The following is a 17,361-nucleotide window of genomic DNA, read 5'->3' on the forward strand; positions in this document are numbered from 1 at the left end:
GTTCTGCACAAGTAGCAAGCAACCTATCTAACTGAGCTAACCAGGTCTATGTGATAATATTGGTTTTGATTTCTTTATCAGTCAACATATGCCATGCTCTGATTGTTTCCATGTACTTGCGTTTACATGTTTCTACATACTCTCACACTGACATTTTCTCAGAACAGCTCTAATATGTTTTATCGCAGTTGGTCAAACCATGATTTTTATAGTTGTAGACTCATGTTAACCTGTGTCTACAAAGTCACACACAAGCTGATATTTTCCGGTGTGTGGTACAGTACATTCCACGTCACTTCCAGTGTGTGGTAGATTCCCTTTCCGTAAGGAATCTGTAACTGTAAATTTGTTTTGGGACTTGTAAAAGTCATTTGCGTCATGTAAATTTTTTTCTAAAATGTAAATTTGTTTCGTCCTTGGTAAAATTGTTTATCCTATGTAATTGTGTCTTCTGATTAAAATGTTTTTTCAAAATGTAAATTTGTCTCGAGTTTTGTAAAAGTGTTTCACACTTTGTAATGTTGTTTTGCACATCCCAGCCACCGTATTTTTCCCTGTGTCATATAATTTTATAATGCATAATTTAATTTTCACACTATTTAGATTTGTTTTCTTTGCATATATAGATTTCTTTGGTTGTTACAGTAGCAACATCCGGGGAAAATTTCAAGTGAACAGCTCCTTTAGAAATATGTTTTCTGAGAAAAATGTCGACCTGTTCAATACTTATTTTGCCCATCTGTATATCAGATAAATTATCTGATTACAGTTGTGTTGCAAATCATCGTCAGTTTGTCTTTTTCTGCTTCAAAAAGTAGTTTGCTGTTTGTTCAAACCACTTACATAAAATAAGCAGAAACAACACAAATCTTGATTTTTTGGAGACAACGTAAATGTTCAACCCACTTAAATCTACAAAACCTAATGAGTTAACTTAATTTCTTCATGTTGTCCCAATACAAACCAATTGTGTGGAATTCAGCATTTCTTACAGTGCAGCAGTCTTTTGAATATATAAAGGGGTTGTTCAGAAACTGTTAAATTACATTAAACAATTTTTTGAATAGCTTTGCCAGAGCACAAACTTAATTTGTACCAAAATAACATTTACATTTAATTTATGCAACCAACATTCTTAATGCATCCCTTGCAATCCTGTAGTATAAATAGATGTGAATATGATATTTATAATGAGATAATTGCATCAGTATTGGTCTATTATATGAAAAAAAAAAACACCATTAGATTATAATAAGAGTGTGAAGGGGTATTCCTGAGGATTTTTATTGTGTATTGGTAAATGTCTGTTCTTTTTAATTATAGCAGCAGGGGACGGTTTAACACAATATCTAACTAAATTTGATCACATTTTAATGAACTGTTTTGTGATCATAAAACTAAAATTCAAATTGCCTGAGGGATCTGTTGAATATTTTAACGGAATGCATAATTGTAGTTACTCTGAGACATGTTTTACAATCAGTGCAAATGGGTCAGAATGTTTGACCACCAATGGAAGCACTAAAGCAAGTATAATTAATGTTTTATGGACACATTTTAACATCTTTGTTGGCTAACATTTTAATGACATGATTTTTTGAACTCTCATTTCCGTGTGAAACTTTTGAACTTTCTCAGTTTGTGTGAATCCATAAGGGGTTAAAAGAGTGTAATATTTTTACTAAATTAATTTTACATTTGTCTAGAACAAATATGTGGTTTTGTGTCATAATTACAGTGTAGCCTATACTTTGACAATTCCAATAAAAATAAAACGTATTGAAAACATTATTTTTAAATACCATTAGGGTGTTTTTATATTTAATAAATTCAAAAATAAACTGATTTTGTTGTTTGTCAGTTGCAACTAGAGACTTGCCTTGGGTTGTTGCTAGATCAGATACGGTTGTGGACGTTACACTCTATACATATACACATGATACACTCTATATATATATATATATATATATATATATATATATATATATATATATATACACATACATACATATATATACAAACTATACATATGCACACATGATACACTCTATATATATATATATATATATATATATATATATATATATATATATATATATATATATATATATATATATATATATATATATATATATATATATATATATATATATATATATATAAATATACAAACATGACACACTCCCTATATATGCACACACATGATAGACACTACACATATACACACGATACACTACATACATATGCCCACATTACACTCTATACATATCCACACATGACAGAACCCAGGTCTCTGATGTGAGAGGAGAGCACTCTATAAATATATACACATGATACACTATATGTGCATATGCACACACACACGATACACTACATACATGTCACATCCTATACATATGCACACATGTGTGTATATATATATATATATATATATATATATATATATATATATATATATATATGTATATGTGTGTGTGTGTGTGTGTGTGTGTGTGTGTGTGTGTGTGTGTGTGTGTGTGTGTGCGTGTGTGCGTGTGTGTGTTTGTGTGTATTATTATGGAATTATTTTATCTCGTCGTCCAACTGTGTTTCTAGAAAGACTTCCGTTTTTAAAATCTTGAATCTTCTCTGAGCAAATTACAGTTGTAACACTCATCAGACACTCCTATATAAATTTTCCTTCAGTGAAGGGTTTCCTGTGCTGTGCGATTAGCTACCTCATAACTAGCCAGCGTAGAATTTTCTTGCACTTTAATAGCACGAAAAAACTGCTGTTGTTGAGCAGATAGCGCAGCTGCTAATTGTTTTACTTTTTACTGAAGGCCTGATGTTTTGTTTCATAATGTCTTTTAATATTATATTCCTTCATTACTGCAACTGATTCCTGGCAAATTAAACAGACACATTTCCCGCTGACTTCTGTGAAGAAATATTCTTTGCCCCAACGTGACTGAAATTTCCTGCACTCACTGTTGATTTTCCTTTTTCTTGGTTGCGCCATGGCTCGCCAAAACGTGATCATTAATTATGTTTCCTTCAATTTGTTCGGTTCGTTTTACGTCATAACAGGAACTGCTGCCTAATTGAAGGCATGTCATAGTGACACCCGGTGGTTATTTATTGAATTATGTTCCTTTTTGTATAGCGGGCCAGATTCTGTTGATATTTATAAAAAGCCTCGCAGGCCACCACAAAACAGATTGCGGGCCGCAGATGGCCCGCGGGCCGTAGTTTGGACACCCCTGCTCTATCCACACCATACATATGCACCCATAATACACTCATATACACACATGATACACTCTATACATAGCCACACATGATACATATCTGATTGGTTGAAACATTGTATCGATTGTTTGAAACATTGTATCATAAGCTCCACCCTTGTTGACCCTGGAACACTTAGAACTCTGCAGTATCAGGACATGCTGCGAATCCGCAGCTGTATCCTATCAAGATTTTACCCTTTTCTCGTGCTGATGACTCCGATTACAACACAGCACAAAACGTATAGCACAGTTCAAAACAATGTAGGAAAATAGATGAAATATCATAGTTCTACAGTGGTGCCCATTATAATGTGTTAAATACAAAGTTTATTCTGAGCACAAAGTTTAAATACAAAGTTTATTCTAAGCACAAAGAGTTTTTTTTTATTATTTAATTGTGCCTCAATTTTTTTTTACATGTTAAAAAATTGTTTCACTCAATTCATTTATGCTGACCCAACACATATTAATTAATTTAACTTAATTGCTTTTATAATTTAAGTGGATTAAACATAAAACAGTGTTGTTGTTTTTTTGGTTGGAGAACACACATTGACAGCTCATGCATACAACTACAACAGAGGCTTTATTTTTTTTAAGAAGGATTGTATGGGGTAGTAATATCTTGCTTGTTTTTTTTTTACCAAGCTGTGTTTGAAAGTCTTATTCATTATGGAATCACAGTCTGGTTTGGAAATCATTTATTCATTCATTTTCTTTTTGGCTTAGTCCCTTTATTAATCTGGGGTCGCCACAGCGGAACAAACCGCCAACTTATCCAGCACATGTTTTACGCAGCGGATGCCCTTACAGCCACAACCCTTCTCTGGGAAACATCTATACACTCTCATTCACATTCATACACTACGGACAATTTAGCCTACCCAATTCACCTGTATCGCATGTCTTTGGACTCTGGGGGAAACCGGAGCACCTGGAGGAAACCCACGCGAATGCGGGGAGAACATGCAAACGCCATCTGACCCAGCCGAGGCTTGAACCAGCAACCTTCTTGCTGTGAGGCAGCAGAACTACCTACTGCGCCAACGCATTGCCGGGTTTGGAAATCTGTCCGTTCAATTGAAAAATTTTGGTTTATAATAAAAAACAGCAAAAATCACAAGAATAAAACAATACGAGCCCATACAGACTGTATATGAACAGGTGGTCATAAAAGAGTAATAAATATTAGTGCTGATTCCAATTATCCTCTTTTCAGTGAATATCAGCTGTTACCATCAGGAATAAGAATGAGAATGCCAAGGTGTAAAACCAAAAGATTGAAGCTTTTGTCTGTTCCTACCTCGATAAAACTGTTGAACTCTACCAAGAACAATGGACCTGTAGTATATTAGCACCTGACTGTGTTTTATATATTTCATAATTATAAATTTCTGTGGTCTTTGTAAACTATGTATGTTCTTAATTGTTTCTTTTATTTTATTTTATTTTTTATTTTATTGTCTGCTTAGAGCAACGTTGTAGCACTTTTTTGCCCAAGACAAATTTCCCTTCAGGGACAAATAAAGTTTATCCTTAATTAAGTTATACCAAAGAAATCTCACAGATTGTGTTGTTTCAGCTCATTTTAAATACGTATTTTAAACAAGCAGCAAAAATCGTAGTGTATACATTCTCAAAATACAAGGTACGCAAACTGTACACATTTCAAATATGTTTACCTAAAGCAGGAATGCCAAAAAAACAAACTTGATTGAGGCTAGTGAACCGAAGCTAAATGTAGTAATTTACCATTGGTAGTTTCCTAATTTATTTAATTATATTTAAAAATGACTAGAACATTGCTTTATATTAACTAATACAGTGTTAATATTACATTTTATAATGAAATTATTACAGCAAAAACAAAACAATCTAATTTATAACAGAACTACACTAGCTTTTGCCTTGATTTGCTTGCTGATGTCTTCTGCTTAGTGCTCTATCCGTCAAGTGACAGTACCCAGGTAGCAAAAAATTCGGGCCTAGATTTCGCATAAAGCTGGCACAGCAGGCATTCTTCCAGCACTGGCATACAGCATGTGGGCCAAACATGGCCTGGGTTTGGCAGAAGTGGCATCGTCTTGTATATAAAGGGACAATATTATTTCAATCTATTATTTTCACCATTTAAAGGGCAAAAAAAGCAGGACTGTGTAACAGTTTGGACTTTTGTTAATTTGAGATTCATGATTTATTATAGGTATTTATCTAATTTGAAAGATTCAGTGACCATGATCTGAGAATAGCTCTTGGTCATTTTAAGTTGTTGTTTTTAAAGCGATGCTTATATAAATTATAAAATAAGGTTGGACAGCCTAAACAGTACATTAGCATACCCATTAACATTTCTAGGTACTAAAATGTTCATCAGTATTGACCCTTAAGGTACAAATGTGTTGATTTTGAAAGTGTAACACCCCAGTAACTGCTTGTTTTCTGAAAATGTATAGACCATTTTGAGGGATGCAAACAAAACAATGTATATCCTTTTTTTACATTTTTAATTTCTATAACTTTTGAGAATCCAAAAAGAGCCACATATTGATAAATAATGTTATGATAGCAGTTTTAACATTAAGTTATGGTTGAATTGCTGTTACAGTTATGAAATAGTTTGATAACAAACAGGGAATGTTCATGAGCCAATGTCATCACCACATTGAAATGGTCCATAGGGCAGCCAGTACAAACCCGTAAGTTTTATTACGCTATTATGTCTGGAAATGTGAACCATATGTGTTTTACAACCTCAATACAACGTTATTTGTCACCCAGGTCACCCGTTGAGCCAACCACTGATATCAGTGTCCCTACTAAAGCACGAGGGGGCGCTATAATAATAGTTTATTTCGACAAATCAGGCTTCGGTTCTATAATTGATTCAAATGGTTAGCACAGGTGAAGCTTTACTTGTGTATGCAATGTTGTTTTTTTATCATTTACACTGGCTTTTATGTATATTTTAGTAGGATATGTCTTATAGGCTGTATTTTGTTTACAAATAGGTAAACAAAAGACTGTGAATTACAATTAGCTAGCCTATACACAATCTTGAGTTCACCTTTTTGTTAATTTATCCCTTTATTGAACTGTACATAATTGTATTTAATTTTAGAAGCGTTTTACGTTGCGGTTAACCTTAGCATACGCAGTCTAGTCCTCGTCGTTATATCGGTAAGGCTGGCCAGAACTCACCCCTGCTCGGTGAAACAGGAGACTCAGATGAGCAGTGATGTCACAGGAAACCCCGCTCCACACAATCCTCTGCTGCTTCAGGGGCCGCAGTTCATCAGCGAGCACATCTCCAGTTCACACTGCTCTACACACCGAGGAGAACACAGCAGCTAATGAGGTAAGACACTTTATTCTCACATCAAGATTAAGCTTGCTTTAATGACGCTTTGTATCGACAGTGGGTTTTATATTATGAAGCTATTGCGCAATTGGGCAAACTTTACTTCATCCTGATGTGGCATATTGCTCAGAACTGGAATATAAAACTTGTTTAACATTACGTTATTATTATTTTGCCTAATGAAATTGTTGTTATAGCCTCATGGATAACTCTAAACGAGTTCATTTAGTCATTTTGCTTGTTAACATTTAAAGTTTGAAAGTTTCAGATAGCTTGTCAGCTTTAAATTAATCACCTTAATTTTGTCGAGACTGACAGTTTAGTTGAATTAAATTAGTTTGTTTAAAACCTTATATAGTGCTTTCCTTAGTGTTAAGGATGTCATTTTTGTCATTTGTAACAATAATTAAACATTAGCCTATAATGCAAAACTGGATCATAACAGTCAATATACCTCCAATACAATGAAAGACTGATTGGATAACTGGGCGATTTAATAAAATAATTAATACAACGTCAATCCAAAATGTACTGAAAGCCTCGAAAGGAAATTGTAATAAAATAAAAGTTTATAAAATATTATTAGCAAGCAAATATTATGAATATATTCATTAATTTCTTTTTTTATTGTTTGTTTGTACTGTTTTTTTTTTTTTTTTTTTTTTACAATTATATGCTTTTATAATATACCAATTAATTGTCCAGACTGACAGTCTGGTTAAATTAAACTAGTTTGTTTAAAACCTTATATAGTGCTTTCATCAGTGTTAAGGATGTCATTTGTAGCAAAAAAATCAAATATTATCATAGTCATTTTACCTCCAATACAGTGAAAGACTGATTGGATAACTGGGCGATGTAATAAAATAATTAATACAATGTCAATCCAAAACCGTTGTATAATAATTTAAAAAAATTCTAAAATATTATTATCAAGCAAATATTGTGAATATATTCAATTATTTATTTATGTATTGTTTGTTTGTACTGTTTTTTTTGTTTGTTTTTTACAGTTATATGCTTTTATAATATACCAATTAATTGTCGAGACTGACAGTCCGGTTTAATTAAACTAGTTTGTTTAAAACCTTATATAGTGCTTTCATCAGCGTTAAGGATGTCATTTGTAGCAACAATCAAATATTATCATAGTCATTTTACCTCCAATACAGTGAAAGACTTATTTGTTAAGCTGGTAGAGTAATAAAATAATTAATAAAATGTCAATCCAAAATTTACTAAAAACCATTCTAAAATTTTTATAAACTAAAAAAATATATATAAAATACTATTAGCAAGCAAATATTGTGAATATATTCATTGATTTATTTAATTGTTTGTTTGTACTATTTATTTTTACAATTATATACTCTTAAATGCTTTTATAATATATTAATTAATGTAAATAAAATATAATTAATATAAAAATTTATATTTTTATATATTTCAACAATAAAAATATAAATTTCAACATAATACTGACAGCCATGCCACCATAAAACATAAATACGTACTTAAATAAGTGCACAAGTTTTAAAAAAAAAACCTTTTTTATGAAAAGTAATTAAAGTATATAAATGTTTCACTTAACTAATTCCATGGATTGGATGGTTCTAACTTATTTTATTTTATAACACCATATAAAAGTATAACCATTAAATAAATATAAAAATTGACAGTTTACCAAATTTACATTGCAGTACAGTACTTTACTGTTTGTTATCTAAGCGTTATCATGGATAATTATGAAAGGCGTCAGTTATATATATATATATATATATATATATATATATATATATATATATATATATATATATATATATATTATTATTATTATTATTAATAATAATTTATTTATTTTTTTGGTGGCACAGTGGCTCAATGGTTCGAGTCCCAGCTAGGCCAGTGGGCATTTCTGTTTTGCAAGTTCTCCCCATGTCCAAAGACATGTGCTATAGGTTACATGTGCTATAATGTGCTAAATTGTCCGTAGTGTATGAGTGTGTGTGTGAATGAGTATGTATGGGTGTTTCCCAATACTGGTTTGTCACTAGAAATTCATCTGCTACATAAAACATATGCTGGAATAGTTGGTGGTTCATTCTGCTGTGCGATCTCTGAAATAGAGACTAAGCTGAAGGAAAATGAATGAATTAACATATTTTTTTTACATATGACTGTATAATATTTGTCGAATTGTGAGTTATCTCTATGAGTTTGATCATTTCCGCCGGATACAGCTTTGTGCTGTGTCACTTTAAAATTAATCCTTCTCAGTGAAGAGTGGAAAAATTTGGTGTTATATCCATGGGTGTATCCTAAACGGACATGAGTTAAACTAACTGTCAGTGGGCTTCCTGATTTAGGGTCTGGAGGGTGGCTTTTCGCAACCAGGCCCAGTTTAGAGAGAGTGACAGAGAGAGAACAGCAGAGAGGGAGTAGGTGGTAGGCTCTGGGTATAAAACAAGGCTCTCTGGGAATGTCACATTTGTAAACCACTCCTTCAGCTTCATAGGAAGGGCAAAATGTTATCATGCTTTAGGCCCTCTGTTTTTCCACCAAGTGCTGGGGTCATCCGATTATCCAAAATGTCTGGGAAAACACTTCATTTTTACATTCCTATTAGAATCACTTTTATTAAGTGATTTATGTCTGCCGCCTAAACCTGAATGGCACCAGATTTATAGCTGTTTTTCTTCTCTTAAACGTTTCAATGAGTGGTTTATGGGTTTTTTGTACAGTATTTCCTTAATCATCTCACTCTGTTTTCAAAGCAGATAAACAGTGATTTATTGCGAAAACGATAAAGATTATATTATATTATACAATTAAGAAGTGATGATCAGCAAGATGCACTTAAAGGTCCCATGAAATTAAAATAAAACATTTTCGATGTTAGTGTTACTCAGTTTTAAGGATATCTATAAGCTAGTGTGCTCCAAAACAGTGACAAAGTTCGCGTTTAGAAAATATAAAACTGATAGAAACATCCAAAGCTTGCAGTTTGTCACTTCCACCAAAATCTATCAACGATTTTTTTTTCATGGCACCTCATACTTCGGTTTCTCATCAAATGTTGACCAATCAAATGCTCTCTAGTATCTGATGCCCCGCCCCCTTCTCATTTCTCACTTCTCGAGACGCTTCTCATTTGCTCTGCTTGATCTCAACCACTCTCACTGGCAGAGCTGTGATCAAAATTAAACACTATTGGCTATTTTTAAATTATTTTTAAAGCGGAGGAGCTACATTATGTCCCAGCCTCTCTTCATTTCATTTCTCTACAGATTGTTGCTGATATTTAGTAGTTCCAAAGAATCATCATCTTTTTCAAAAAACTACATTTTTGACTTCTGCGTTTCCTTTTGAGCTTTGCTCCTCAAAATATTCAGCATACAAAAGACAATGACAGCTACATCTACATTAATACTGATAGGTTTGTGTCATTTGAAAAAGATCTCTATCCACACAAGTGTTTTACAAAAGTATCTCATCCTTGGTGAAACACTGGAAAATGATAAAATCATCTGCCTGTGTATGCATCAGATGTAATAAAGGCTCACTAAGGTGATCATGAGACGAACATAAATTAATTTCTCTAACATGATCATTTTATTAATAAAATATCAAACTGCCATTTAATGTACATCTAAAACAGAGGCATTCAACTAAAGTTCCAAGAGGTCCGGTATCCGTATTTCATTCTCGACAGAGGTCTTGACAGTACTTTCTTTTGTTGGAAGTGTTATAAATTTCCATCTGAGCAGCAGCAGGTTTTTGTAAATTGTAAAAAAACAACAACTAAATATTCAAAATGGTCAGAAAAGTCTGGCTGCAGACTGAGTGCACATTTATTCTCAGACATGCACTCTCAGACATGCATATATGAAATTCCATTAAAACAAGACTATCCAATATCTTGCTTATCACAGGGGACATGCATGAAATGTTCCCGAATGAAAGTGAAAGTGCCAAACTGTAGTTAAAGTCGACACATTAAAAATGAAACACCCTAAATTACATGAAATTCTGGAGGAAATGTGGACAGCATGGTGACGTAATGACGTTAATTAAATTATGTGCTATAACATGTAAAACGGGATCATGAAAGGAACATTCAAGAAGCAACTCATGTGAACACCTTAGTCATATTATTGCCTTTTTCAGATTAAGGCAAATAATTCAATTACTGATGTCCATGTAAACATCGCAATAGACAAGAGAGGATATTGGGCCTCGAGAGCCAAAACAGTATGAGAGTTGCTTTGCATTTAAAGCCATCTTCAAATACAGTTTTCATTTTTACATTGTTTATTGTGAAATAACATGAAAGACCCAAATAGATGTATTGACTGCATGCTCATTTTCTGCAATGTTTCAATATATTTTTCTGCTCACCATGTACTGTTGTTAAAATAATCACATCATCTGCAGCTCTTGTAGCTCTTTAAATCTTAAGCGAGGAATAGAAGCTCCACACATAGAGTGGAAGTAAATAAAATTTTGAATAAAGCTTGTTTGGCTCTAGGTACAAATATAATGGTGAACAACGAGTGCTTGTGTGTACAGCTGTGTTGTTTGGATGTGCAGCTCAATTTATATTGTAAAACGGTTGCTACTGTTGTCAGCTTGCATTCCGCCTATAGAGCCAAGAGTGGGTTCGGAACTGAAGGAGTCCACTGTTTGGTGATGTCTGGAAAACCATCTTTCTACAAGGGTGTTTTTTAAGGCCAAAATATTAAGACGTGTACATTTAGCTCCAGAAGTATATAAATTCTACATTAGTGGTGATTTGCAAACAGATTGCAAACTGAGCCTGGTTTCTCTCAAGGTTTTTTTTCTTCACTTCCACCATTAGTGAAGTTTTTTTTCCCTCTCCGCTGTCGCCACTGGCTTGCATGGTTCAGGATCTATAGAGCTGCGCATCGTTGGATTTGCTCTTCAATATTTAGACTCTCAGTAGTGATTATTAAACCACACTGAACTGAGCTAAACTGAACTGAACTTAAACACTACAAATTGAACTACACTGTTCCAATTTACTGTGACCTTTTATGTGAAGCTGCTTTGACACAATCTACATTGTATAAGCGCTATACAAATAAAGGTGAATTGAATTGAATTGCACTGAATTGGCTGAACTACAATTGGCTGGACACACACTTAAGGAACGGTAATGTAGGGTTACAATCAAATTGATAACTGTTGTCAAACAGGTTTCCCAAACACTTGGTGGATAAACAGAGATCTAGATAAAAAAAATTTGCCATTGTTTGCAGCAACGTTGCTATATATATATGTTAGGGCTGCACAATATATATTGTTTCAGCATCGATATTGCAATGTAGAATCAGGGTATAGTTGACCAATAGCCACAGTCGAAAAACACGTGATTTATGGTTTCATTTTGCAGTGACTCCACAATGTTACCAAAATCTTTAGCATTTGCATGGTTTCTTAAGGCTCATGTACGCATTTTAAGCCAGTTCAAGCATTGGGGCATTGTAAATTATAATGTTTGTAACTTTTAAGAAAGATTAATTGTATTTATGTATGTATACGATTTTACATTTGACTGTGTACCTGAATACTGCTAGAATCCAAGAAAATTATAAAGCACTCTATATTTTATTTGTATCTTTGCTCTACTATATTTATTAATGCTTGGTTTATTATAGTTTCTGCAAATGCTCTCCAAAATTATCCTAATTACTCTAAAATAAAGATGTTTTTCCCAATAATTCCATTTAAGTCATCTGGTAATATTATACAAAATATTGCAGTGTGTATCGCAGAAAAATAAAATACTGTAATGTCAGTTTTTCTCAATATCAATATAATAGTGCATCCCTAATACGTTGAGCTGGATGGAATACTTAAATATTGAAAGTACCACAATATTTCCACTAATTTATTCTTCCTTGTGCCTTCTATAAGATTATCTCTTCGTATTAGGAGAATAACACTTAAAATTACACAGAGAGAATAACTTTCAAACAGTTCTATTACAGCATTTGGTTAAAATGAAAGTTACTAGGCCTGTCACGATAAAGAATTTTTGTTGTGCGATATATTATCACAGAAATTGCTGTGATAAGCAATATTATTGACATTTTGAGATCATTATATGCCACTGATTATACAACACTGTTATAATGCAAATACTCTTAAATGCTTTCAAGGGACAAAAAACTTTTTATCCTTAATGTTATTTAGATTCAGTAATCTGATGTTAAGACAGTAAATGTCCTATTATATATCCTATTAAATGTCCTATTAGGTAAATGTCAAACAGTAAACATTGACACAGGTAAGGTAGAATGTAAATGTCCTTGTAAAATGGCTTTACTGTTATTTGCAAATTTGTAAAATATATTGAAACACCAAAAATTATTAAAGTCATAAGTTAGTTTGTTTTGGGGTGATTTTAATTTTGGGAATACTTGTATAAATCCAATTCAGCATTTCTAGATTTTCCAAGCCGGCCATGACTTGCTCATCCTCCAAGACAATGCAGAAGTCCTCATGGTTGGTCATCCCCCTGGCAGACAGCAATTCTCTGTGCATTCCCACACTGTAAAATAAACATTTTATTATTTTAAGTTTATTTAAGTTTATTATTATGAAATTATGCTATTGTAAATTTCAAATGTTTAAGGTTTACTAAAACATATTAAGGAAATACATTAACTATTATTATTATTATTATTATTATTATTATTATTATTATTATTATTATTATTATTACATTACATTAACATTTCTTTGTATCTCTGTGAACAGTAATTCTCCAAAATGTTTGAGTAAGCATTGCTGACTGACACTATAACACAAGTACACAAGTAAATTGACTTATAACAAATAGGGTGTTTTCATGTATACTAGTGTACAAAGAAATGTTTATAAAAACAAACCATGTTTATATAAGCAATAGTGCATTCAACAATGTAGTGTTTGAGCGATATTTCTGTTTTTGTAAAAATCCAAAAATATAAAAGGCAGTTTTCTGAAAACTACAAATATCTGAAACGGTTTAAGACACATACATTGTACTCCTGGATGAGCTCTTCCTCTTTTTCAAATAGACTAGCAACAGAGGACGACATCTCTCGTCTCGTCTCGTCCCTGATTTAATGTGGATCGCATCAAGAGTGTAGAAATTTATAATATTGCCTAATAATAATAATAATAATAATATTAATAATAATAATACACAAATAACATTATAAAAAATACCTGCTGTATTGCACCAATTCGCTTTATCAAAACCTGCCTGAGTAAAGCACTCCTCTTTTGCGGGAAAATACTGTGAACATTTTCTTGATTAATCTGAAAAATGAAGCAAACAAAAATTAGTATTTATATACAGTATTGTGTATAAAAACACAGTTAATTAATGTAAGCTAATTATTAATTACATTACATTACATTACCTTATGAACCTTATGAAATGGAAAAACACTAGCTGTGCCTAAACCTTATTGAATAGCTATATGCTGCTAACATACTAGCTTAGGCTTACCCCTTAACAATATCAGTTGTCCGTCCACCGCACTTAAATTTTGCCTGATCATTGCTGTTAAATATTACAATGCAAATAATTTGTTCAATTTCCATATACAGTATAATTCAGAATGAACATAGAAGCAAATCAATTTCAAATAGGAATGGGTGGTTAAAAATACCTGTGTATCCCCATATACATCGTATGGCAAAAACTAAGCTCTTGAACAAGCTTGAACAGCATGTGTCTTTCCTGAAAGAGCTTATTTAAGACAATAAAAATTATAAACTGTTAAAGCTTACCTCTTAACATGCTCACTGTTGATCTGCTCCTTCAAAATGTCATCTGATAACTGCCGATGTTCAGATTCAAATGCAAAAAAATCTATCAAATCTGCATATTTGAGTGAATTTTCTTAAAATAAACGTGAAGCCATCTTTCCTCAATTTTATTAGCTCAATTGGTTTTTCAAATGAAGCCTAATAATTGCACTGGTTTGCTTAAAAAAATAAGTGAAGTTTATCTCTTGATTTTATTAGCTAAATATTCTCAATATTTTAAAATAAATCCAGAATATAATTTTTTAAAGAAAATATGCACATTATTTTTAATGACCACATCAATTTTTTTAATAAAAATTACAAGCCTCAAGATTAATTTTTTACAGCGTATACTCTACTTTGAGAACATACTTTTGAATAATTTTGCTTGATTTTGCATCATCTGGTCAGTCATATGTGAAATTAACCGCATAATTGGCAAAACAAAAATACAGAATTTACTAATTAGTCTTGTTTTATTATATTATTAAATATAACCCACGGTGCATCTCCCAAACAAGCATCAGTAAAGGAAGTTCATAAAGGACAGACTCATTCCTCATCGCTCAAACAATTTGTATCATTACAGTAGTGCAACATATCAAGAAATTTCTTCAAAGTCATGATGATTGGCCTTTTTCATGGAGAAAATTTCCTATCCAAATGGAAGTTATAAGAAAACCACACGTGCGCTAATTCGCTTGGTCTGGACTTCTGGGAAGCGTGTACATTTTCGAGACCAAAGACAAATCCAAATGGATAATTTTCCACATATGAGCCTAGTCATGTGGTTTCGGGTCCCCGTCCAAGCAGGAAATGTTTGGAGGCCGAACAAAAGAATCACATGACGCTTCAGCCCCTTGGCCATGGCCATACCGACAGGTATTAATTTAAAAAGGAAATAACAACAGAATCAAGGCAGATGTTAAAGATGTTTTGGAATGCTCTGATAGTTCCACATGGAACGCCATAAAAAGAATAAACCGGGGTTGTATATAATCGGTCTGTGGTCCAGGATGTCATAAAACATTAGCATGTAAAAATAGTGAATACTTTAGTAAGCAACTTTTATTGTGGCTATAACAGATCTTCCTCACTTTGAAACTGATTTATGATGCTATCTCTATAGACGAGCCAAAACGGCAACCGTGAACTGTGTAATGCATGTTTAATGATGCTTTCTTTCCCTTTGTAATGATGATAGGCCTCCTGATAGACTGAACTTTCATGTACACGCTTTTTATTCGGTCTTCTTCTTAACTTAACAACAGTGCTGTTACCGCACTCCTGGGAGCAACAATAGGTCGGCAGTTCACCTGGCTCAAATGCCTTGTTTTTATGGAATCGAGAATTTACTGTCAGCTTGACAGGAATAACCAGCAGCAATTCGTTAGGGAAATACTCATTGTATGTTTTCATTTTAGTTAGAAAAGTGTCTGTTCACTTAATTCTTTGGATGTGCTGTATGATATTCTCTGTTTGCTTTCAGGTGAAACGTTCAGATCATTTGGATTCACAAAAGCCAAACAGCGGAACCATGAATAGATGCGGCATTACCTCGTTTCTCTTACTGTTGGCAACCTCTGAGGTATTTGTTTTTCATAAATCATGTAATATTAAAGTTATGAGCAGGTCATTTTATAAAGATGACTTCTCTGTGTAAATCTTTTTGTTGCTATTTATCAATTGTAGCTGTTAAAAGGAGGTGCAGAATAAACAAAAAAACTCTTGTCATTATTGGGCAACACCCTGGCTCAGTGGTTATCACTGTCACCTCACAGCAAGAAGGTCGCTGGTTTGAGTCCCGGTTGGACCAGTTGGCATTTCTGTGTGGAGTTTGCATATTCTCCCTGTCTTCGCGTGGGTTTCCTCCGAGTGCTCCGGTTTCCCCCACAGTCCAAACATGTGGGCTATAGGTGAACTGGATGAAGTAAAAAAATGGCCATAGTGTATATGTGTGAATGTGAGCAAGTATCAGTGTTTTCCAGTTTTGGGTTGCAGCTAGAAGGGCGTCCGCTTTGTAAAAACATATGCTGGATAAGTTAGTGCTTCATTCCGCTGTAGTGACCCCTGATAAATAAGGGACTAAGCTGAGGAAAAATGATCGAATAAATGAATTTTATTATAGAAACCGGTGGCCATTAAGAGAACTGAAGGCAGCAACTTGTTAAAAATTGAAAGATCAATTTAAAAGGAAAAAAATGTGTATAAAGTGTTACATTGGGATTTCTGGGAATGTCAGTTTAAAATTTCTAGAGAGATTCTTCCCCAAAAAGGCTGAATTGGTTTTTTGTGCAAGCAGCTTATAATATGATTTAACGAGGCACCGTCTAGTTAGTGTAGAAAAAATGGCGCTGTGTTTTGTATGTCATCATGAAATTGACTGGCATTACCAATCAAAACCTAGATTCACTTAAACTTCACTGTAAAAAATGGTAGGTTCCACTTCCACACAATTCGTTCATGTTGTCCCAACCTAAATTGATTAAGTTAACTTAACACTTGTAACAAATTTGTGCATTGTGGAATGTGCTTTGAACATTGAACATGAAAGTTATACCACTGAAATCTTCAGAACTGTGTTGCTTCTGCTAATTTTAAATAAGTAGTTTGAACAAGCAAAAAATATATAAATACTGTACAGTTAAAAATATATAAATACAGAATTATTAGCCCCCCTGTTTATTTTTTTCCCCAGTTTCTCTTTAACGGAGAGAACATTTTTTTCAACACATTTCTAAACATAATAGTTTTAATAACTAATTTCTAATAACTGATTTATTTTATCTTTGCCATGATGACAGTAAATAATATTTTACTAGATTTTTTTCAAGATACTTCTATACAGCTTAAAGTGACATTTAAAGGCTTAACTAGGTTAATTAAGATAACTAGGCAGGTTAGGGT

At 33.0% G+C, this 17,361-nt stretch overlaps 1 protein-coding gene across 1 annotated transcript in view; it reads left to right on the forward strand.

Annotated features, from left to right (window-relative positions):
• The first annotated feature begins 6,556 nt into the window (after positions 1–6,556).
• Positions 6,557–17,361, forward strand: part of calcrlb (calcitonin receptor-like b) — a 31,775-nt gene continuing 20,970 nt past the window's right edge. The window contains exons 1-2 of the mRNA XM_056459608.1: positions 6,557–6,627; positions 15,944–16,042. Coding sequence (XP_056315583.1) covers positions 15,992–16,042 — 51 coding nt within the window. The 5' untranslated portion in view covers positions 6,557–6,627; positions 15,944–15,991. The remainder of the gene's footprint in view (positions 6,628–15,943; positions 16,043–17,361) is intronic.

The sequence above is a fragment of the Danio aesculapii genome, chromosome 6 (genome assembly GCF_903798145.1).
Source record: "Danio aesculapii chromosome 6, fDanAes4.1, whole genome shotgun sequence".
Taxonomy (NCBI): domain Eukaryota; kingdom Metazoa; phylum Chordata; class Actinopteri; order Cypriniformes; family Danionidae; genus Danio; species Danio aesculapii.